This window comes from Propithecus coquereli, unplaced genomic scaffold, assembly GCF_000956105.1.
Source record: "Propithecus coquereli isolate 6110/MARCELLA unplaced genomic scaffold, Pcoq_1.0 Scaffold8, whole genome shotgun sequence".
NCBI classification, from domain to species: Eukaryota; Metazoa; Chordata; class Mammalia; order Primates; family Indriidae; genus Propithecus; species Propithecus coquereli.
This window is the reverse complement of record NW_012154173.1, coordinates 12,587,249-12,611,357: the sequence shown is the minus strand read 5'-3', so window position 1 is coordinate 12,611,357 and position 24,109 is coordinate 12,587,249. Positions and strand designations below refer to the sequence as shown.

Below are 24,109 nucleotides of genomic sequence, written 5' to 3'. Positions count from 1 at the left end.
AAACTCTCCCTCCAGTGGCTTCCCATTACACTTAGAATAAAACCCAAATTCCTTGCCTTGCTTGGTCTTTAAGACCTTATATGATCTGGCCCCTGGCTACCTCACCTCCTGCTACTCACCCTCAGATGTCTCCTCCAGCCACACACTGCCCTTGCTGTCCTTCAAACACCACAAGCTGGTTTGTGTCTCATGACCCTTGCCATTGCTGTTCGTCCTAACTGGAATATTCCTCCCCCAGATTCCTGTCATCCTCCCTCACTTGCTGATCACAGACCAAATGATTAAAGGGGCAATTTATCAGAACATATAGCTATTATATATGCCTATGTGCCTAGTGCCAATGTTTCAAAATACAAAAGCAGAGATAATATAAGGGAGAAGGAGACCTTAACAACTCTCAGTAACTGACAGAAAACCAGATTAAAAAATTTATAGTAAGAAACCGCTTACATGCTGTTTACAAGGACGAAAGTTAAAGGATGAATAAAGATACAGCATACAAGACTAACTCAGCTTTAGTGTGCCTCTCTGCATGTCAGAAAAAGAAAACAAGATAAGCATTACCAGAGATAAAGTGGAAAATTATAACAGCTTCTGAATAAGAAGCAAAAATTGACAGAACTGAGAAAGAAAAACTTCAAACCCTAATTGGAGATTTTAATTGATAGGATAACTAGACAGAATGTGTGGGATGCTGCTAAAAGCGGTAAACAGAGGAAAACTTATAGCCTTGAAATACCTATAACAGAAAAAATTAAAGGTTGAAAATGAACTATTTGTATATCCTCAAAAAGTTAGAAAGAAAAAAAATCCCACCAAAATAAACTGAAAGTAAGCACAAGCTAGGAAGGGAAAAAAAACCAACAATAGTTCAGGCTGGACAACTCCAGCCACATAGCTTCAGGGATGAGTTTTACACAAAATTCAAAGAAGAAATACCCATCTTAGCAAACTTACACATTTACTATAGATGTCAAAAGATTTATAGTCCCACAACAGTCCATGGAGGTATATATGGCTGTTACTAGTTTTTTGCCGAATGAATGGATGAAAAATAGTATCTCATTGATTACTAGTGATGTTTTGTACCTATTAATATTTGCTTTTTACTTTCATTACCTGTTCATACTTTTGCTCATTTTCTGATTTCTCATTTTTTTAAATAAACTTTTATCTGTCCTTAATATTACTTTGTTATACATCTTGTTTCCTGAGTCTTGAATTTAACATTTTTGGTAGAATATTACATTTTTATATCTTTTTTTCCTTTTCTTAGTAACTTTTAAAAAATGTCTTCACCTTTCTAATAATGTAAATATATCATCCTAGTCATTTTACATTTCATTACATTTAGCCCCCTGATCCATTTGACATTTGTTAATATTGTGGGGTAGGGAGTTAGCTTGGTATTTCTCCCAAATGTGACCAACTGTCTCAACACCACTTTTTTTACAACAATGATTCCTATGGATTAGAAATGGAATCTGTATCGTATGTTAAATTTACATTTACACAGTCAACTGTCTCTGGGCTCTATTCTGTTCTTCTGATGTATATACTCAAATCTGTTTTAAGTATTTTACACTACTAATCAGTATGTTTTTTGTTGTGAAAAGATCCACATGGTTTTCTTCAAAGTTTCCCATCTATTATATCTTCCAAATGCATTTTACTTTCGGATTTTGATTGGGATTATAATGAATTTGGGGGAGGAATGGATGGTTTTATAATATTGGGTCTTTCTTTCCGAGTTCATGGTATGTCTCCTTTTTATGAAGTCTGTTAGTGAAACTATATCGTTTTCTTCACAAAGGTCATTCGCACTTCATGTTAGCTATAATTCTATTTTATAAGTGTTGTTTTATTTTGTTATTGTGAATGGGGATATTTAAAACATACATTTAAAAATTGGTTATATGTGTGGATAGATGGTATCGCTTTTTGTATATTCTAGCCATCTGATGGAGCTTTTTAATTCATTCCAAGAGCAGGTCAGTTGATTCATTTGGGTTTTCCCTATAGATAGTCAAATTGGCTGAAAATGTTTTCTTTCTCCTATTGTATTAATACTATTAATATTTCATTAATACTTCTATTAATACTTCATTTCTTAGCATTGGTCGTGGACTTTCGTGTTTTGTTGACTTTAATTAATACTTTTAATAGCTCACTATTAAGTAAGATGTCTCATTGGGATTGCCATCAGATAACCTTAAATAAGTTTAGGGCATTTACTTTTCCTATAGGTTTTCTTGTGAATGAGTGCTAACATTTCCTCTATGAAAATCTATTGAATGGCATCTATTAGTTAATCATGTTTTTTTCTTCCTTTATTCTGTTAATATAGTTAACAACCTTGATACATTTTTCTGATCATTTTGTTATCTTGTAAAAATATATTCTAGATGTATTTACTAGTATTTCATATAGTTTATGACCTAGGTTTTAGGTATTTTATTTGCATTATTAACAATTACTAAACCAATCTATTAAACCAATATGACTATTCTAATATGTGATACATAACCTTAATAAGGCAGTCAAAAGTCCACATTATTCTTATAAATGTTTTTGGTTATTTGGGAATGGGAGGTGGAACGGTGTAGTGAAAAAGAGTAGTAACATCATTTAGGATGCAGAGGAACTAGACTTGGCATGTGCAGTTAGATAATCTTAAGACATATCTCCTTCTTGGCTTCAAATTGAAAAATATATAAAATGGGTTACTGGAAGAATTAAATGTTAAAATGCTGTGAATAGTGTCAACTACCATATAAATGTAAGAAATTATTATAAGGTATTTTTAATTTACATGCAATTATGAAAGAAGATACAATATAAACACACTAAAATCTCTAAAGCCATGTAAAACCCGAAGGCATTAAAATTTATTAAATGATGCAATAACAACAGAATTCTTTATTTACAATAGCATTATTTAACATCAAATAAGCAAATAGCATCAGCAAAGCAATATTAACTTGCATAAATGTATTTAAAATTTCTCTGAATATATCTACCTTTGCATAAACTGCTCACACTAGAAATACAAACATCAATGCAGGTGAACAAAGTGATGTTCAGAGTCAACTCCATTTTGAAAATAAATCACAACCTGAAACACTGTAAGCTTTCTCCTGAAGAACCATAGTTAATATATTGCTTAATTTTACCCTTGTATAATCTTTTCATATACACACATCTCAGATGCAACTTCATGAGGAACTGTACAAATAAAACCCACGAATGACAAAGAAAAAAAAATGACAGTTAAATGTTTGAAGAAATGTATCATCATCACTATTCGACAACATAAACGTTAAGTGATGATGCACTTATTCAAAAATTGTACACAATTCACTATACAAATATAATACATCGGACAGCTATGTAGGAATATACAAGACTTAAAAACAGATCTAAGGCATTATGCTAGATTTTAGCATTTTGAGGTTCTTGCACATAGCTTTTACCTGTAGTAAGAAACTTAAAAGATTTTGTTTTAGTCTATAAAGAAACACCAGGGAGAAAATTCTAATTAAAATCGAAGCCACTACAGTAATTTTCTTTTGTGCAGAGAATACTTTGCTCTTAGGCAGCATACTACCATACAAACACTAGAAAATTTTAAATTCACACCAACAATTAATGGCTTAAGTTGCATTTCAAAATTGATTGTGTATCTTTGGGTTCTGCAAGTGGATATGTGCCACCCATTTCATGTGTTAAGCCCATATGAACTCCATTTTTGAACACAGATTAAAAATTGCGTTGTATAAACTGCAAAAACGTTGCTTTCAATTATTACCGGCCATAAGATATACACATGGAGGAGGGGCAGTTTGATCTTTGAGTCGAATGAATTCATTGTAGTAAAACAGCTCACTTCACTTTTTAAACTTACCACATTACATGAACACTTAAATGAGCTTTACAACCAAGTTAATGTATGTATACTTTTCACATTATGTTTTTCACATTTAGTAATATAAGTAAAACACTGATTATTTGTTCTATTAAACAAAAACCAAGTACTCAGTCTAACAAATTTATTGTGTACAGCATAAGAAATACTGATGATGAAGGGAACTGATTTGGCTTTTGCTTCTATAGTGATCAATATGATCAGAGGAGATTCCCTCGCTGACTGTTTTCTCCTAATCAGATGTGAAACAAAATCCATTGCCTGATCCGAACCATAGAGAATTTATAATCTCTTTTCCTTCAAAACAGTAACGATCATGAACTACTGTAAATTACCAGTATCGCAGGTTTGCAGAGATGTGTCTGAATGGGACTGATAGTAAACACAGTGGGCAGATGGAGGAATGACAAAAGAGACATAGTTAGTTTTGGACAGTGTTATAGTAAAGAGGGACTTAAAACTCAAAACAATACAAAAATCCAGCTTAAACTCCATTTCTCTTTTGTGCTGTGTGAAGTTAAAGTCATTCTAATCCACATATTTCTAAAAATTAATTTAAGACTGGTCACGTTACACTGTGTGCCACATGAGCCTCGTCCCACGGAGGAGGTCCTGGAGTTCTGGGCCAACATCTGCTCGTTTCTTCCATCGCAGTTGGGTAACCCAATGGTTTGGTGGAGAAAAGTAGAGCTTTTTGAGGGGATGCGTGAACTGGTGGCCACTGAGAAGTGCTGTTCCTTGGCCACCTCCCTGTATTGAGATCCCTCTCAAGTGGAAAAAAGTCTCGAAATGCAAATTTCCAGAAAGTTTCTTTAGTACGGAGCAACACTTTCAGACTTACTTACCATTTATCTTTGGGCTATATCTCTTTCCATATTTCCATAATCTGTACATATAGAGAGAGATATAAATAGGGGTAGTCTGTACATTTTTCACCCTGCCACAAATAAACAAACAATCAAATTTCAAGGAAAAAACTTCTCTGTTCCTAAAAAGCCTGGCTAATGAGATATTATTATAAAATGCTTTGCTTTTTAGACATCAAAAAGATATCATTCTGAAATTTAGGTAAGAAAGGTACGTGTATTAGGGGTTGAGGAGAAATAGCTCAAAAAAGGTCATCAGTTTCTTGGTATTGCAGTTGTCTGAAACTGATACCAATTAATAAAAGATTATTCCCCTACCAGAGTGGGCAAGAAAAACAACCATAAAAGTGGCCTGCTTAGTAACATGTAGTCTTTCTAAGGTTCATTAAGAAAGAATATAAACATATAAAAATCAAGAATTGGTTCCTACAGCGGCTGCATATCATATAGATTAGATAAATGATTTATGAGCAGAATCACAAGGTTTAGAAAATAAAAAGTCTTAAGTCTACAAATTAGGTCTAATCAAGGTATTGATATCCTTTACAAAACACCTTTAGGAGACATTGCTATGAAGATATCTAATTTAATACTGAAGTACCTCATTTTTGAGTCAATTCCACAATATGTATACCTCACAAAAATTATACAATTAAAACACTTAAGTTCTCAACTTAAATTATTGCTTGTTTACATATAAATTGGATTTTATGTACCTTACAAAACTTCGGCTTAATTAGCACTGCTAAAAAACAAAATAAAAAACACATGGCAGAGGTTAAATCTGTCGTGATGTCTGCTGTCAATTTAAACACACTAGTATTTTCTCCCCTTTTGGAGGCCAGAGTTGCTGGGGAACAGAATAAACACGCTTCCAAAGCAGGTGTCCTTAGCTTGACTGGTGTCAAGTCTTAACTTTGCTCTTCTCCCTGCCAGTAAATGCATTTTTCTGAAATTCAATAGTTAGCAATTGGTAAGTGGCTGGCAAAACATTTAAGGAAATAAAGGGCTTACCTGGTTTCTGTAGCTTATATTATTTTTTAAAAAATGAATGAGAGGAGGGAAGATGAGGGGAAGGCAGACAGGGGAAGGGAGGAGTCAGGATCACAGAGGGGGAGAAGAGACGCTTATTCAAGCTGTCTGATCAATCTAAAGGGAATTTAATTTAGAAATGAAAAATATTTCTTCTCGACTTAAGATTTAGGTCAACTAGTTTGGTTTTAATAAAGGAGAAAAAAGAAAAAGACTTGTTAATATTAACAGCCCTCTCACAGGCCCCTTTTCATCTATTCGATAACTGGAAATGCTTTTCAACATGGTCTTTAGAGCTTTCTACCAAAGATACAACTTTGACATTATTGGTCTTCACTCATTGGGTGTGTCTGTACATACAGCGCTGTCCATGGTGTCTGCCCTGCTTCCATCCCAAATGCAGGTTCTAGCTTAAAATACCTTTAGTTTATTATTATTTTTTTCCCCCAGATGAAATCTTAGTCTTTTGTACTAGACTGATTAGGCAGGGAAAACAAAGCAAGAAACCAGTGTCTGGAACCAAACAGGAACAGAACAAGAGCATGGTTCTCCTTAAATACATACATTTAAATACATTCAATCTGACATGGGTATGAAATTTGCCTGTCAACATTTACTTTGCAGGAGAGATCTAAGTTGCACTAAGGTGAATGCAGTGAACAGACTGAGCGACTGTCTGGATGTGAGCTTCAGACTGTCAAGAGAAGAGGCGGCTCCTCCTGCAAACGCCGAGTAGACTCCATTCTGGGAGCCAGGCCCAGGCCTGTCTGCTGATCTGGCTCTGGCAGAACCGGCTGGCAGGTCAGTTGGGTCCAAACAAATCGACACAGCTCTCCAGATTGGGAAGTGTCTTAAGTAAGTGAGCCCGGTCAGCTGAAGAAAGAAGCAACCAGCTACCTTCAGTGTCAGCAGTATTTCTGCAGGGAAACAGACAGATAAAGAGTTGTGAGATACCTGAATTTCTGATGGAACCATCACAAAAACATCAAAGTACTTGTTTTAAATAACGCAAACCACAAATGCTGCATCTGGATGAGTACACTTGATTTGGATGTGGACAAGCAGATGGTGCTGTTCCTAACCCAACACAATGTTTCCAAAGAGACCAGAATGATCCAGTCTACATGCTATTTCTTACCGGGTACACTCTGCAAATGGATTATTAACCTCTCCTGAATGACTGCTGCTCTCTTATCAATGACATCCTAGCTCTACTTCATTTCTCCGACCTTTTCAACAGAAATTACTGAGACACCCAGTTGCTGAAACACCCAGCAATTCACCCAGGTGCTTTCTGGCAGCATTCAATCCAGAAGGGGCCATTACTTCCTAATCCTTCCTCAGATGCATCCGGTAAAAACTCACCTTCTATAAAATGTCCTTCTTTCTTTTTTTCTTTTAAAGACTAGTCAAGTGCAGTTGTGAGAAGGGGGAAACAGTAGAACAAGGAGTTCGATCTGCAGCTGACTATGAACAACCAATTGAGAGAACTCTTGACCTTTGGACCAGTCTAAAAATGTCCCTCTTCATTTTTCCCTATGAGATACTCCAAGGTTCTATGGGTGTGTTCTCCCTGGCTTCAGCGAGCTAAATAAACCTGGGTTTTGACTCTAGGGGTGTTTCTGCTAGTTTTTGGCTCTACGTGCTGATGACTTAAATGACGGAGTACCGGCCGGGCGCGGTGGCTCACGCCTGTAATCCTAGCTCTCTGGGAGGCCGAGGCGGGTGGATTGTTTGAGCTCAGGAGTTCGAAACCAGCCTGAGCAAGAGCGAGACCCCATCTCTACTAAAAATAGAAAGAAATTAATTGGACAACTAAAAATATATAGAAAAATTAGCCGGGCATGGTGGCGCATGCCTGTAGTCCCAGCTACTCGGGAGGCTGAGGCAGGAGGATTGCTTGAGCCCAGGAGTGTGAGGTTGCTGTGAGCTAGGCTGACGCCATGGCACTCACTCTAACCCGGGCAAAAGAGTGAGACTCTGTCTCAAAAAAAAAAAAATAAATAAATAAATGATGGAGTACCAAAGGCTACCGTGAGCAAATGTTTCCTTGGCCGATGCGAGTATATGTTAAGGCTTTTCTTTGGCTATTGACTGTCTTCCCCCCAAAAGTTTTCATTCATTTAGCGGATATTGATTGCACATCTGTTATGGGACTAGAACTACAAGAAGACATTCTTGGTCACTGCTATCACAAAAATTGCTCAATAGGCAAGGCAGACAAATTACAATGTGATCTGAGTTCTGTGGGTGCCATGGGAACATACAGCAGTTGCTTCAGATTGAGATATTTAGACACAGAATTCTAACACATCAGGGCCATTAGAAATTATCTAGTTTAAGGAAGATGAGAGAGGAAGCCCCACATAATCTATTTCACTGTAGCACCCCAAAAAGAGAGTTCTGAGGAAACTGTTGCCAGATCAAAAGTTCTGTGGTGAAAGGTGGAATTACATTAGCTCCTGGTCAGGTACACAACTCTCTTAAGCTTAAAAAATTAGCTTAGGTTGGGCATGGTGGCTGACGCCTGTAATCCTAGCACTCTGGGAGGCTGGGGTGGGAGGATTGCTTGAGGTCAGGAGTTTGAGACTAGTCTGAGCAAGAGCGAGACCCCGTCTCTACAAAAAAATAGAAAAATTAGCTGGGTGTCGTGGTATGCACCTGCAGTCCCAGCTACTTGGGAGGCTGAGGCAGGAGGATCATTTGAGCCCAGGAGTTTGAGATTACAGTGAGCTATGATGACGCCACGGCACTCTAGCCTGGGTGACAGAGTGAAACTCTGTCTCCAAAAAAAAAAAAACAAAGAACACCTGTGAGTATACTTCTCAGAGAAGAACATTTAATGTACTTTATGATATAAAGCTGAATATGTTTATTCCTAACTTGTGTCACTTATATAATTTCATATGAAAATATGTGCTGATTAAAATATGAAAAAAAACCCCTCAATTTTCAAGTTAGTTTAGAAAAATAAATTCTACTGAGAAGTATTTATACCCCATTCAATTTATGGGCTTAAAAACTTTAAGGCAGTATCCCTAGCACGGACTAACATCAATGAGCAGCTACTGGCCAGAATCATTTGTGAGAACGCCAACCAAGCATGGCGCACCTTGGGAGTGACACTGCTCGGGGTGGAGTCTTGGCTGCATCACTTGAGGGGGTCGGGGGTTATTTAACTTTTCTGTATGGGATACTTCTTAGGGCTACTGCGTGGATTAAACAACATGATGTATGTAAAGTGTTTAAGCAGTTCCTGGGACAACATGAGTGCCCAGTAAATGTCATCGCCACTGTTACCGTCATCATCAACCAAAAGCCAGTCCTAGAGAGTGATCCATTTTCCTAACGCTAGTAAATACAAGTAATTACAATTATACTTTTTTACTGGATACAGGAGTTATGCTGCTGAGCAATACACTCAATTAAAATCTATTTAAATATGTGTCAAATACAAAGGAGTACTGTAAGTCCTTATAAAAAATACATGAAGAAATATAAAAGGACTCTTTTGGTTAAGTAAACTAACTGCCCTTCTCTAAACAGTTTTTTTGGCTTTCTAGTTCAACAAATAGAACCAGATTACCAATAAAAATTCTTTTCAAGTTCCTTGATTCATAACAGTAGCAGAGCACATTGCAGAAATTCAGAGGATGAAGACAACCGAACCCCTATCTGGGCACACGTAAGCACTATGGTGACAAATGCAAAGTGCCTTCCAGTTATTACTCACGAAACAGAAGGGGTACACCGTACATATTCTCTGCAGAACACTAGAGTGCATAGACAGACTGCTCTCGGGCCGTAACGACCAGCATGAACAAAGTGCAGATGGATGAGCCAGACTCAAGAGGGGGACAGGCAGAGCCAGGGAAAGCAGGAGAGGTGTAAGTGGCCCGGCTAGGCAAAGACAGAGCGGATTCTCACCAGGGATCCCAAAAGCACTTTTGATGGACAGAGGGAATACCCTATATTTATTGAAAGCTGTTGTTTGAGATCTTAACACGCATCTTTCCATTTTGGGTTAGTGGGCACTATCGGGCATGTGGATGTGTGTGAAGGTGAACACCTTGGTCCCACTGGCCTGCCACGGTGCCCAGCACCGCCGCGCTGTGGAGTGGTGCTGGTCGAGGTGGTCCCCCTGGCCTCCTATGACTGCTGCCAGCAGTCACCCCTCCCTGGCCAGCCACCTTCTCCCTCAGTTGAATCAGGCTTGGCCACCAGTTCCCCAAGTCTTCAACCCTAGGTACACCACATGCTAGCTGTGTGACCGTGGGTAAATTCAGTTTCCTCTTCTGAAAATGTTGGGAGCCTTAAATATCTACGAAGGGCCCAGGACAGTCCTTGCATTGGAGGCCAAAAGGTCCTTCCCTTTCCTTGGTCTGGAGGTCCCTCCCACCTGAGATGAAGTATCCCAATGCCCGAGGCTGACGACTCTTGTAAACATGTAGCTGAATCTTTACTGTCTGTCCCACAGTACCTGTGACTATCTTTCTTTTCCCCTCAGGATCTAAGTAAAACGAGAAGGGAATGGCACCAAAGAAAACAATTTATTCCTTTTTGATTTTTTCTGATGCTCCCTGCATTGGAAAATTTTTCTCTTGTGAGAAAAATCTCACAAGAGCTTGGTGTTCCCTTTGGAGGAGTGAGCAGTAGAGTGCAAGGGTTAAGAATGCACATTCGGGGGTCAGCCAGCCTGGGTTCATCAGTAAACTCTCAAAACAGTGGCTTGCCAGGGGGTGGCCTGCACCTGTAGTCCCAGCTACAGGCTGCGGTGGGAGGATGGCTTGAGCCCAGGCTTTCGAGTCCAGCCTGTCTCTTAAAAACAAAAACAAACAAACAACCCAACAGTGGCTCTACCAGATGGCTGTGGTGTGGCTTAAAGGAGGGAATCTAAATAAAGCTCTTAGCGGAGAACCAGGCTTGCAGTCAATGCTTAATACATGTTGGTTGTTTCTGTAATTTCTTTTAAAAGGCAGAATATGGGACCATCTGAGTATTCTGCTTTATAGTAAGCAAGTTTTTTCTTCTTGGAGGTAATATGGCAGCAGAGAAAGGACACAAGACAGGTCAAATCCTGGAGCTCTCGGGAGAAAGGAGTGGAAGCCCAGGCCTGTGCAGCGCTTCTGAGGGCCTTAACCTGCAAAGTGGCTTTCTCAGGGTCACTGGAGCCCTGGCCTAGGCCGGCATCCAGTCACACGCTGAAGAGCGAGGGAGGGAGGCCGAATCTCACTGTGGGGATTCAGGGAGGGAAATGTGAGCCTGGCCTCCCAAATGCACTTTTTCCCCATAGAGATAGGATGTGCTCAGAGGTTAAGCTCCTCGGCACTTTTGGGTTAAAATGGCTGAACTCTGTGGGAGCCTAATTATCACCAATGTCACTGCTCCTCTGGGAAGTGCATCCCACGCTTCAAAGCTCTACTTCTGCACGCGAGCCACCACTGAGTTACGTGAGCACTCACTTCCTGTGCGCTTTAGTAGGGGAAAAACGGGACTGGCATCCGGGAAGACACTAGCCCCCCAAGCGGGAGTTAAACCTTGATCAACGGCACATTTCAAGTCTAAACACATGGTCAATATGAAATACAGTAATGTATCAATATGTAAACCATTTGAGTGAGTTTTCATGCATTTGTGCATCTGAGCAGTGTACCATCTGGGCATGTATGGACAACATCTACGGGACTGCCACCCACAGCCAGCATCTCTGCCATCCGTGACTGTGCTTCTTAAAAACACGAGAAACCACATGGAGAATACTAACACAATATGTTATTAAAATCTGGATCAAATTTATGCCATTAACTTCTAAACTTGAATGTTAACATTAACAAAAAAAAACCCATCCAAGACCCCCTTTTTTGTAGGAAATTCAACATCGACCCTACATTTTTCCTACTGGGAGAGAACTTTTAGAAAGAGAGCTATCTATTGCTAAGGTCATATCCCTGAGCTTAAGAGGGCCACGCAGGCCGGATTACCAATGTGCCAAACTGCTCACAGAGCTCTCCCTGTAAGCGATCTGGCGCTAGGCACACATTTCAGTTGGGTTCTAAGTACTAATTATTCTCTGGTTTTAAGACTTGGCTAAACACGGTAATATCACTCGCCTTAGAACAAGTGTTTAAGGTACAATGAGCAAATAATACATAAGATTACTGCCTAAACACAATGAAATACAGAAAAATACTTAGACTTCAGAAAGAGAACAATTATTAGTTAATTCCTCTTCATCCTCCTAAAAATCTAACATTATGATTCAGAAAAAGAAAAAATAAAGTTTGTCTTAACATGACTAATTCTTTGCTACTTTATTTTTTGCTTTGCTGTAGTAATATCATCCCAGGGTAAAATCAGTGTTCTTAATTCATACGTTACCACTGGCTCAATTAAAATGAGCTTAAAGCAATAATTACTCACACAAAAGCACTGTATGCCAAATGAAATCAGAAGACATTTTACAACTATCTTTAATCTACCGGGCGCTAATATATCTATGCCAATTTTCCTCTACAGAATATTCATATTCACTTTTCTACCACATTCATACATTTCTCTGTTTCTTACCCGTGATGTGTCTCCCTCCTGCTTAATCATATCCATTCCAGGCAGCTGGTTTGGGAAAAGGTTGCCTCCCCGCAGAGCAGGATCATTAACCTGAGGCAACAAGACAGGTGGTTCAGCCGGACACCCAAAACTGTTCTGGGAAACAACCAACCGTCACCCTTCCTCTCCTTTGTTTTTAGGAATCTAATAATGGGGAAAAGGACTATATAACAATGGCTTCATCCCTAAACCAATTCTCCCATGCGTATGTTTTGGGGGAAATACAGAGGAACATGAAAATAGATACTTATACCAGCTGCCTTCGAAATTAAACTTTATTTGCATTCTATACAGAAATGAAATTCAACAGAGACAACAATATTAGAAACATCTTCATGCCATAATCTGTTCGCTTTTTTGGCCAGTTCAAATTAGACCAATGACTCGCATTGGGACTTTGAAGCCACCTGAGAGGCTCCTGACATCTTTGCTACTTAGGTAAGGTATTAATTAACAAGAACAAGCGTGAATACCCACAACAGTGCTGGATTTTGTGAATTTACTGTGATAAAGCATACTATTCATTTGCATTTGTACATTTATTTTATAAATTACAAAGTAAATGTAAAAATGCTAATAGAGGAATGATTTTGTCAGAAGACACACTGCAGTTGTGTTTTTTGGGCTTCCAAATTAACTCTGATATTCAAAAAGTTTAAAGTCCATGCAAAAGTTACAAAACTATCTGGATTATTAAAAAAGCATCAGTTTATTTCTGGGCAGGTTGGACCAGGGCCACGTGAGACTATCCCAGTGGCCATTCCTTTGTATGCTTTCCTTAGCAAATCAAGGGTCACTACTGAGCCACTTTTGTAGGAAATTCAACATTAACCCTATATATTCTCCGCTGAAAAGATACAAGTCTGTATTTCTTTAATTTATATCTGTTTAATTTGCCCAAATAGGCATTTAATCACCATAAATTCAATGACAGACGTACAAGTTATTGCTATAAGCACATAGCCTTTTTAAAATTCAAAGAGCTTTCTTTAAATTTTTTTCATGTACCACCTTACATTTTTATTAATCATCATTTTATAGAATAAAACATGAAGGCATTGTAACATTCAGTAAATTTTTGTAAAGATTTTGAATCTACTAACATCAGAATTAAATAGACCTAATCAAACTTTTCAATCTTTCACCATTCTTACAATCTTGCTCTAATGGAAATTCAGTACTGTCGATGATTCAGTGCTTAAGTCATTTAAATTTTCTGGGCTGCAGTTTTTCTGTATATGAAATAAGGCTCAGGGTCCTTGCCACATTTTTACTTTGTGTGAACTATGGAGGATCAGTAGCAGAATGATCAGCATTTTGGGCCCTTTAAAAATAAGATCTGTAAATACCATGGTAAAATTATAAACCTGTATCTTTACTCCTGGGTCAGCCACAGATTTCTGAACTCCAGGCTGGCTTTCCTACCATCTCAAATGCTGAGTGTCTTTGCCACCTAGTGAACTTGGTGTGTATGTAAAGACAGTAAAATCATTTCAGTGTTATTCAACACAAAACAGAATTATTATTATTATCATTATTATTATTATTTTAGGAAGTTTTTTTTTCTTATTTTTTTATTTCAGGGTATTATGAGGGTACAAACATTATGGTTACATTTTATGTCTTTGCCTCACCCAAGGGAGGGTTAGAGGCATGCCCTTTCCCTCTACAATGTTCCCTGAAAACAGAATTATTGAAAAAAAATTGACCCAAAAATCATGACATGTGTGTTCCAAAGATTAAAAGAACAGTTTTCGGGTTATCTGTGCTAGTCTCCCTGCATAAGTGACGTATCCTTTCAAGCTAACTGGATGGCAGGTAGTTTGGCTCTTGCTTTTCATCTGGTTTTACATTTAGGAAAAAATCAGTTCTCAAAGTATAAACCTAAAATAAAGCTATTTAAAAAGCATATTCACCACTCCATAATTTTTAGTGATTCATTTTAGATACTGCTAAATTCTTAAATAAGAGAAAAATGTAAATGATGAGACAGTTAAGAAAGATTTTAAAAGATCCTTGAGCAGTCAGAAATCCTTTCGTGTTTATTTCAGCATTAACAAGTATTTTTGCTAAATCTCACTCACACAGGTGAATATAAGGTGAAAAAACACTTTTCAAAATAAATGTGGGTGCTGACAGCAGACGTTAGGTACGTGGAAAGATATATTTAATGCAGAAATACACAAAAAGCTACGACTGGAAGCCTCAGGTGCTCACCTGCTCAGGACCCATGGAGGACAGCCCCGACGTAGGCACGGAGGTCACTGAGGTCATGCTGATCTGTCCTGTCATCTGGTTCATGTTACTCATGCCACTGGTGTTGGTCGCCATGGATACATTGATGTTCATATTGTTACTGTACATGCTGGTGTTTGCTTGCTGCCCAAAGTGTGGTGGGGACTGTTGCGAAAACATGCTAGAACATAACAGAGAGATGACATAAAACGTTAGAGCCTGATGGCAAGTAGAGGCAGGCAGTGTAGAGCACTTGTTTCTCAGGCATTTACTTCAGAGTGAATAAATGTGAACCCACGGCAGGGTGGCCAGCAGGCGGTGGGGTCACTGAGGCCTGAGATAGCAGGGGAAGCTGCGGTCACGGAAGCTGCAGAGGTGACCAAGCTCTTCTCCTTCTCGGAATATCACCAAGATGCTCAACGTATATCCCGCACTTTGATGTCTGCCTCAGAGGAGCTTTTTGTTTGTTTTTATCACATGTACTGATAAAGGGCGGCTTCTAGGTCACTGCCTTCCACAGCAGCTTCTATCATAAATTCGGGGGTGGTTCCTTTTAGAGATGTTCTTTTTACTTCAAAGGAAAAGGTATTTTGCTAAGCTTTTGTAAATTCTGGTGACTCCTGCCTGCCCCAGGAAAAGTTAACTGGCTTAGCAGTTGATATGGCTTGCTTGCGCGAAGAAGTCAAAAGAAAAATAAAGGAAAGGCACAGGCAGTCTGTAGAAAGTCTCCCTGGTGATCATTCATCCCCCAAAGACCCAGAACCACGGCACTACCTGTTTCCGCCCATGTTCCCCTGTGCCCATCCGTTCATGTCTGAGGGCGCCTGGTAGGCTGGGGTGGCCTGAGACTGCTGCATCATGGGACTCTGGGTGTGTGCCATTCGGGGCGACATGAGAGGGCTCTGGGGAGTCGTAGCTCCAGTAAAGCCTGGATCAGGTTGCTGACTTATTCCTTAAAAAAACAAAACAGAAATCCAAAAGAGGCTGTTAGTTTTATCACAGGGACAGAGGGGAGAAAAGAGAGTATTACAAATTAAGTATGCACAGAAAATTACTTTCAAATACATGATCATGAGATGATTGATTACATCCATTTCAGAGATTCCAAGCTGAGATAAAATGCATGGAGGAAAAAAATCTCCATATTTTGATTCTCTGTAGCAATTAGAGTGTGCCTAGGAACCATATTAACCATCATGGCTACAGTTAGAGAAAACACTATTCTTTCCTCAAATCCATTTACAAATCAAGACTGGGTAAAATATACATATTTCTCTGTGACCTGAAATAGACAAAGTCTTTAAATTTTTATATATCACTACAATTAGATTGTTTAAATTGGATTAAAGTTCTGCTACACATCAAAAGTCAACACATTTGAATAATTTTCCATTGAATTAAGTCTTTCCATGATAAGATGGACATATTATTAAAAATAAGTAATTGCACTCATGATTAGTTTGTTTTGTATTTATATAAAAAGATTTGTGGTACTTTAGTGCTATCCAAGACTAGTAAGAATAAGAAAAAAATTCAATATGTTTCTTGTTCAATTTTGAGGCAGAATTTTCTAAATCACCAAAAAGGAAACAGGGTGGCTCACGCCTGTAATCCCAGCACTTTGGGAGGCTGGGGTGGGAGGATCGCTTGAGGTTGGAGCATGAAACCAGCCTGGGAAACATAGTAAGACTCTGTCTCTACAAAAAAATTAAAAAAACAAAGCAAACAAACAAAAAAACTTAGCTGGGTGTGGTGGCACATGCCTGTAGTCCTAACTACTTGTGAGGCTGAGGCAGGAGGACCCCCTGACGCTAGGAGTTAAAGCTATGATTGCGCCATTGCACTCAGCCTGGGTGACAGAGCGAGACCCTGTCTTTACAACAAACAAAAAAAGGAACGAGAGGAAAGGAGCTGGGAAAACAAGGGTGGCAACTTCTTACGATATTTCAGGGATGACGTTAAGTTAGTCCATTTTTGCCTGTAAGACTTCAAAATATGCATATTTAATTAATACTTAAATTACCAAAGAAAGTTAAGACAAAAGCAATACATTATCTTTCCATTTTTTTTTTAAAGAAATAAGAGACTTGATTTAGACAACACAATGACTTAATAGTTATTTATAGATAACTCTGGCAAAGGGTGGGAAGTCATTTCTAATATTAATGTTAATGTAAGCACTTTTTTTTTTTTGAGACAGAGTCTCACTCTGTTGCCGGGGCTAGAGTGCTGTGGCGTCAGCCTAGCTCACAGCAACCTCAAACTCCTGGGCTTAAGCGATCCTCCTGCCTCAGCCTCCCAAGTAGCTGGGACTACAGGTGCACACCACCACTTCTATTTTTCGTAGAGACGGGGTCTTGCTCTTGCTCAGGCTGGTCTTGAACTCCTGACCTTGAGCGATCCACCCGCCTTGCCTCCCAGAGTGCTAGGATTACAGGCGTGAGCCACCGCACCCGGCGTAATGTAAGCACTTTTATCAATATTATTCAACTATTAATTGACCATGACATGCACACAAATATTAACGTTTATGACATTACACACTTGCTATCTCATCTCTCAAGACTGACATTAAACAACAAATCAATATGAAGAAAACTAAGAGGTCTCCCATTGTGGTTTCTATATTGTACTTTTCAAGTTTTATCTATTCATTAAAGATTTGGTATAATCTTGAAAGTCTTTATGTTTCAAAAGCTGTAGAATGCCGTAATATTTAAATTTATATGTCATTCAACATTTCGTATCTATCGATTTGTTTGAGTCAGACTCAGAGGCTTTCAAATATAAATATGCACATATGCACCTGTGTTCACAGACACTGACACAAAGAGATCCATTCGTATGCACCCACACACAGCACAGATACACTCGACACACGCACACTTACTTCGGCCATTCGTAAAGTAAGACCTGCACTCAGAGAAAAGGTGGTACCTGGAAGGTACTGTGCTGGACCTGGGGACTCCCGACAGGTCCCGACTGTCCTCCCAGGTTTCCTATCATTCCCCGGTTAGCCAGATGCATCTGGCAGCCATGCAAAGAGCTGTGAGAGAGGAGCTGCGACCCAGGACTGGGGGACACCGGGGAGAAAGGACTGGGGAAAGGTGGTGGGGATGGAAGTCCAGTACCGTAGTTTGGAGGAAATGGAAACTGCTGTGCGTTTGCCTGGGGCATCCGGGGGTTGTTCATGGCTGCTGGTATACCACTAGGAGCCACCATGCTCGGTGTCATGTTCAACCCTTGTCCCCTCATCATCAAAGTTCGCTGCTGAACTTGCTGCTGCTGATGCATTTGTCTCTGTCGGAGATGCTGGTTCAGGATTTCCCTCTGTCTCTGGGCCAGCATCTGAGCATTAATAGGTGCCTGAAATCGGGGGCAATACATGGGGGAAAACATTGGGGATAGACAAAGATTAAAAACCAAAGTGAATATTACAGACAGGAAAACCATGGTACTACCTTGGGTAAAGTTATTTGGAAAAAAAAATTACATGGGAGGAACTTCGAGTTGAAGTTGATTGAAAATGTGAGCGTCTAAGTTCTAAAGATATGATGATTATTCTGAAACCCTGCTATGACTTAACAGGGTTAAGTTCAACGTGAGTATCAATCACGTATCCTCACTTTGTAAGGACACAGTTAACTGAAGGACCTCAAAAGAACACGGTCCTTTCTTTAAGAAGACTCTGCGATATATATCCTGAGGATGGCAGTTTAGAGTCTCATCTGAGGGACATACAACAAGTCTAAAGAGAAACAAAAGTCACTATGACAAAAGGTGATACGGAACACTCCAGAAGGGGCCGAACAGAGACAGGAAGAAAGGGAGGAGAGCAGGGGAAGAGGGGAACGGGAACATATAGGAGGGAAGAGGGCGGATGAAGGGAAGGGACTCCAGGGCTTGCTGTCAGTGAGAGGTACAAAGTTGCTTATGTGGCCTAAGTAGAGTTGATCCTTATTATTCATGAATTCCATATTTGTGAAGTTGCCTATTCACTGGAATTTATTTTTAACCCCTACATCAATACTCGTGGCGCTGTCGTGGTCACTTGTGGACATGAGCACAGTGGCAAAATATTTTAGACACCAAAGTGCACACTTCCAGCTGAGGCTGAACAAGGCAATTCCTGTTTCAGCCCTCATACTGTAAATGAGTGTCCTCTTTGTGGTCTACTCAGTGCCAAGATTTTTGCATTTTTTGTTTCTCCTCTTGGTGATTTTGCTTTTTAAAATGGCACTCAAGCACCTGCTGACGGGCTGCCTAGAGTTCCCAAGTACAAGAGGCTGGGATGTGCCTTCAGGGTAAAACAGGTGTGTTAGATAAGTTTCATTCAGGTCTGAGTGGTGCTGTTGGGTTCAATGTTAATGAATCAAGAATACATATTTACATATTAAATAAGAGGTCTTTAAACAGAAACACACAAAACTAGGTTATGTATTGACTGGTTGATGAAAATGTTGTGATCAGCGGCTTGCAGGAACCCAACCCTGTATTTCTCCTAGGAACAACAGTTCAGTATTCTCTAATTCAGCATTTGCACTAACCTCCTGTCACGTAATTCCCCAGAATAACAAGAATCGACTACACCTGGCAATAAAAATGATAGTGTTGAGAGGGGAACTACCAAAGTGACATACTGGATAGATAACTGGGTGACAGCAGAGATCCAGTGTGTTGATCAGGATTTTCTGACCAAGTTACTTTACTCAGGTTATCACAGAGGGAGAAATTAGAAGAGAAATTAGATGGACACAATGAAAGTGGATGGCTGGTCTGTTCCCTTACCTGCGTCGGTACTCCGGGCCTCAGAGTCAAGTTCACATTTGAAACATTGCTGATTTGATTCATAAGTGGCTGGCGGTTCTAAATACATACGCACAGGAATCAGGACATTGTACTGTAAATCACACCCTCCCCAACCCACTATCTGCCTGTTGCTGGACTGCTGCTCCATCTCACGTTCGCCTTCCCCTTGTTCTCCAGCCACCACCCCTGACTCCTGGGCCATCGAAGAACACACCTGCTGTGCTTGGAGGCGATGCTGAAGTTGAAGTCTCAGCTGATTCGGCTGGTTCTGCACTAGGCCCGTGGGCCTGAGGCCGGGTCTGGGCTGCATGCGGAGTGTGGCATAGCTGGGCCGCTGTCCCATGGTGTGAAAGTTTGGATCTTGCATGGGAGTGTAGCTGCCCTGGGCCATTTGTGCCTGAGATGCGTACTGCTGTGGGAAAACGGCGGCCTTCTGCTCCAGCAGCATGCTGGGATCCTGGCTTGAGAACTGTTCTGGATCCACTGCTTGGCTCTGAAGAGAAAGCCCCAAATCCCAGACAAATTAAAACTTGAAAAACAGCCGAGTCAGTATAAGGCTGTTTTCTTTCACTGTCATGTATTTAAAGATTTTTATACTGTACTTACTACACAAAGGTACCTTTAGCTTGGGTCTACTTTTCTTTCTAAAAAATGCCTGTGTTCAACAGACCCAGTTACACAGGGAACGCAGCAGGCGTCAAGTCTGACTTCTAGAGCAGCACTTCTTCCAAGGGAGAAATGGGCCATGACTCCGGAATGCCTCCTACTCACTCCACTCAGCAAGGACTGGCCTGGACTTTAAAACACAACTGTGCCTTAGAAGTGTTAAGTTTGGACAGGGTCTTACTCCATCACCCAGGCGGGAGTGCAGTAGTGCCATCATAGCTCACTGCAGCCTTGAACTCCTGGCTCAAGAAATTCTCCTGCCTCAGCCCCCCTAGTAGCTGGGACTATGGTGCACAACACAATATCTGGCTAATTTTTCTATTTTTTGTAGAGACAGGGTCTTGCTATGCTGCCCAGGGTGGTCTTGAAGTCCTGGCCTGAAGTGATCTTCCTCCCAAAGTGCTGGGATTATAGGCGTGAGATACTGTGCCTGGCCTAGAAGTGTTAAGTTTTTTGACTGATCAGTCACACTTGTATAAATCATTTCAGTTCGAGAACAAGTTAGTACCTAGCTGGGATCAGCAGCGTTGGGATACTGACCACCATCACCCCCATTTTGCAGATGGCAAAGTTGAGACTTAAAGGCTGAGACTCAAAGGCTACCACCATACAATGAGTCTATTCAGCTAGTATGTGGTGGGTTCCAATTCATTTTGTGATTTGGGATCTGAGATCCTCAGTGCGACACACTGCCTTTTATTTGTTTTCTGTGGCTGCCAGAACTTCCCACGTACTCATTACCAACTAGACACAATCCAAGTGTTTGTCACTTGGGATGTCTTAAGGGCCTCCCATCTACCTGGGCTAGAATGAGGCAGGTGTGGAAAGTCCAGAACTCCCCAGGGGACACCTCAGACCCAGGGGCCCTGGATATGTATGTGTGGAGGGGAAGGTGTACCTGGCTCATTCTCTTTCTTCTCCTGCTTCTAGGAGAAATTGCTTCTGAGGAGGGAAAGACTCCAGCAGCAATAAAATCTCCCAAGTTTTCTTTAGCTTAGTATAGTCCTAGGCCTTCATTAAAACTGTCTACCCACGTAGTGCTGGAGCCACCCCGAGTCCTGGGATCAGATCAGCATAGCCGCAAGGCTAGCATGTGATAGCCAGGGGCCCACTGCCCTTCCCACGGTAGCTGCAGACATGCGGATGGAGTCTAAGCAGCAGAAGCCATTCTCGTTGAATTACTGCCTTAACTACATATACAGAACTATCTCAGAACTTTAAATATTTGCCCATCTTTACTAGAGAGATAATCTAATTAAGTAATTTCCATTTTCAAAGAAAACATACAATGCTGATGAGTATAAATAAAGTTATTTGTATTCTACATTCCCCCTGATTCTACCTAATAATATTTCTGTAATTTAGTTTAAATGACAATATTATTATGATGGTAGATTTGATAAGACAAAATAGAAGTCACATAAATTTTAAAAGTGACTAAAAATATTAAATGACGACATGACACTAGTTTTGATAAAAACGTTACGTGTCACTCAGCAACTAACTCCAAGGATCTCATTTTTAAATGTCACTTAGACAAACTCAAGGACAACAATACCGAATGCTAAATTCTATCACTGAAGGCAAAACACACCAGCCACACAGGAAATATTTAAACGCCATTTTCCTGTCTTGAGTTATTTCAGGTTATAGCCTGTAACCTCAAGTCTTTTCTTTCCATTCTGCTGTTTTCAATATGAATTGACAAGTCTTTACTCCCACTTCTGTCTGCTGAACTGTGGGAATTATGACGAGACTAATTTGAATGCTTCAGAGAAGTCTCCAGTGACTCCGCATCACCCTCCTCACAGGCCTGTGATACGTCAACACACCCAGGAAGTAGAATGGACCCTGGAAGGTACTTTGTGGCAGTAAGAAATAAAGATGACTCATGCTGAGTAAAGAGGAAGACAGTAACAAGAGTGTGATGGTTTTTCCAGATTACTCTTTAGGATGTGCCGCGTCACGCGAATTTAGCTGTGTAGCCAGATTCAGACAGTACTATGTTATTTCACGAGACTGTGTTAGGTTATTTATTATATCTCTGCTATCAAATACTTTCTTTTTTATTTTTATTTATTTTACCAACAAGACCAATTAAACTATCAAGCACTTTCAAAGTTTTTTTAATTTATTTTAATTTTATTTTTTTTTGAGGCAGAGTCTTGCTCTGTTGCCTGGGCTAGAGGGCCGTGGCATCAGCCTAGCTCACAGCAACCTCAAACTCCTGGGCTCAAGTGATCCTCCTGCCTCAGCCTCCCGAGTAGCTGGCGCCACCATGCCCGGCTAATTTTTTATTTTCCTATATATTTTTAGTTGTCCAATTAATTTCTTTCTATTTTTAGTAGAGACGGGGTCTCGCTCTTGCTCAGGCTGGTTTCGAACTCCTGAGCTGAAACAATCCGCCCGCCTCGGCCTCCCAAAGAGCTAGGATTACAGGCGTGAGCCACCGCGCCCAGCCCAGACTTACTTTCTTAAAGTAACCAACGAATTACTGGAAGGAAGAAAACTAAATAAGCTCACTAAGACTGGTTAACTTCTTTTATATTCCCATTTATGCTTAAATATCCCTCAAATTATTGTGGGCTAAACCTGCGCAAAGGTCAAAATGATTTAGAGACAGTTGTAGCTACCTCTGAAATGATCTCTGCTAACTTATACGCAAAGTATTCTTTCAGCACCAACAGCTTCCTACCCCTGACCACAGGGGTAGGAAGAACACGGTGCTCATGGCTGTGGAGGCTCACGCTGGCTTCCAGGCGGAAGGGCTCAGGTCTCTGGGCAGCAACGTGCCGTGCGCGGTTTCTCCGTTCTCTGCGCCTCGTGTGTCCCTCCCTATCAGCCAGGGCAGACACCAGGTGAGCGGAACCTGAGTTTCTGCCTTTCTCCTCAATAACTCAAATTATACATAAAGTTCATTCTCAGTGTTTTCCATTTTTGGGCCAAAGTTTCCAAGACAGTAACAATGACAGGGGGAGGAAGAAAACAGGGCCAGCCTGTTACGAGCTGAAAAACAGTGTTCTAAACAGCAGCTGCAGAGCGCCTGTACACAAAAGAAAAGGGCCACCTTCGTGCTCACGAAGAACAGTCGGCCCCCAGCTGCCCTCCTGTGCGTACCTGGCTGACCAGTTCGGGTATTCCTAAAGCTCTATCGATCTCCTCCAGGCCATCGAAATTCCGCAAAGCCAGATAGAGCTGGTCCAGGAGAGCTCCCTCGTCACTGGGAGACTCGGCTGCAGGATGGGGACACAGCAAGTCGTCCGGAGAGCTGCCGAATGGCTGTCTGTAAAGAGACAAAACTTCACCTTGGGCTTACGGATGGTTAGAGAACACTTTTTTTCTTAAAGACGAAAGTATCAACTGACTTCTGAGGTGTCTGCAATGAACCACTGTACCAGCCCAAGATAGAACAAAAGGACAATCTGAAATAACATACCCTTTATACAGTGCCCAATACAGGTCAGACATAGATCTAGACACCTGAGGTATGATTTGTGTTTCCATCATCCCCCACCTCATGGCTGGCAAAGCCAAGGCTGAGCGAGGTTACACTATCTGCAGGAGATGGCAAAGGTAGACACTGCCAAGTTAGGATTCCAGCACACATCTGTGTGGCTCCAGGGCCCACCTGCCCATCCTGTCCCACAAATCTGTGCTCACTCCTCAAGCATGTATACATTTACTCTGCACTGAAGGAATGAAAGTACTTTTCTGAACTTTGGTAGGAAGCACTAACTGATTTAAGACTCATCCTCGGGACACTACGATGACAACTGGAGAGACCAGAGACCTGGAAGCATAAAAACTACATTAATCTTCTTCTTCTTCTTCTTTTTTTTTAACCCCCAAGTAGCACCTTTAATAATCATTATTTTTGTTCCCAACTATATTGTGAATTTATTGAGGACAGGGACTTTAAACTTCATTATATTGCTGTTGTTCTGATCTTTCACTTTTTTTTTTTTTTTTT

At 40.5% G+C, this 24,109-nt stretch overlaps 1 protein-coding gene across 3 annotated transcripts in view; it reads right to left on the bottom strand.

The window, feature by feature from the left end:
• Nucleotides 1–2,860: 2,860 nt before the first annotated feature.
• The window catches only part of NCOA2 (nuclear receptor coactivator 2), a 179,049-nt gene continuing 157,800 nt past the window's right edge, over nucleotides 2,861–24,109 (bottom strand). Inside the window, exons 15-22 of one of the 3 annotated variants that reach the window (XM_012663179.1) lie at nucleotides 23,257–23,422; nucleotides 19,688–19,966; nucleotides 19,453–19,530; nucleotides 17,796–18,030; nucleotides 15,439–15,616; nucleotides 14,647–14,845; nucleotides 12,391–12,480; nucleotides 2,861–6,740 (exon numbers count right to left, since the gene is read on the bottom strand). In XM_012663179.1, the coding sequence (XP_012518633.1) occupies nucleotides 6,729–6,740; nucleotides 12,391–12,480; nucleotides 14,647–14,845; nucleotides 15,439–15,616; nucleotides 17,796–18,030; nucleotides 19,453–19,530; nucleotides 19,688–19,966; nucleotides 23,257–23,422 (1,237 nt within the window). In that variant the 3' untranslated portion in view covers nucleotides 2,861–6,728. The remainder of the gene's footprint in view (nucleotides 6,741–12,390; nucleotides 12,481–14,646; nucleotides 14,846–15,438; nucleotides 15,617–17,795; nucleotides 18,031–19,452; nucleotides 19,531–19,687; nucleotides 19,967–23,256; nucleotides 23,423–24,109) is intronic. The other 2 variants (XM_012663181.1, XM_012663180.1) reach the window with 2 other exon arrangements.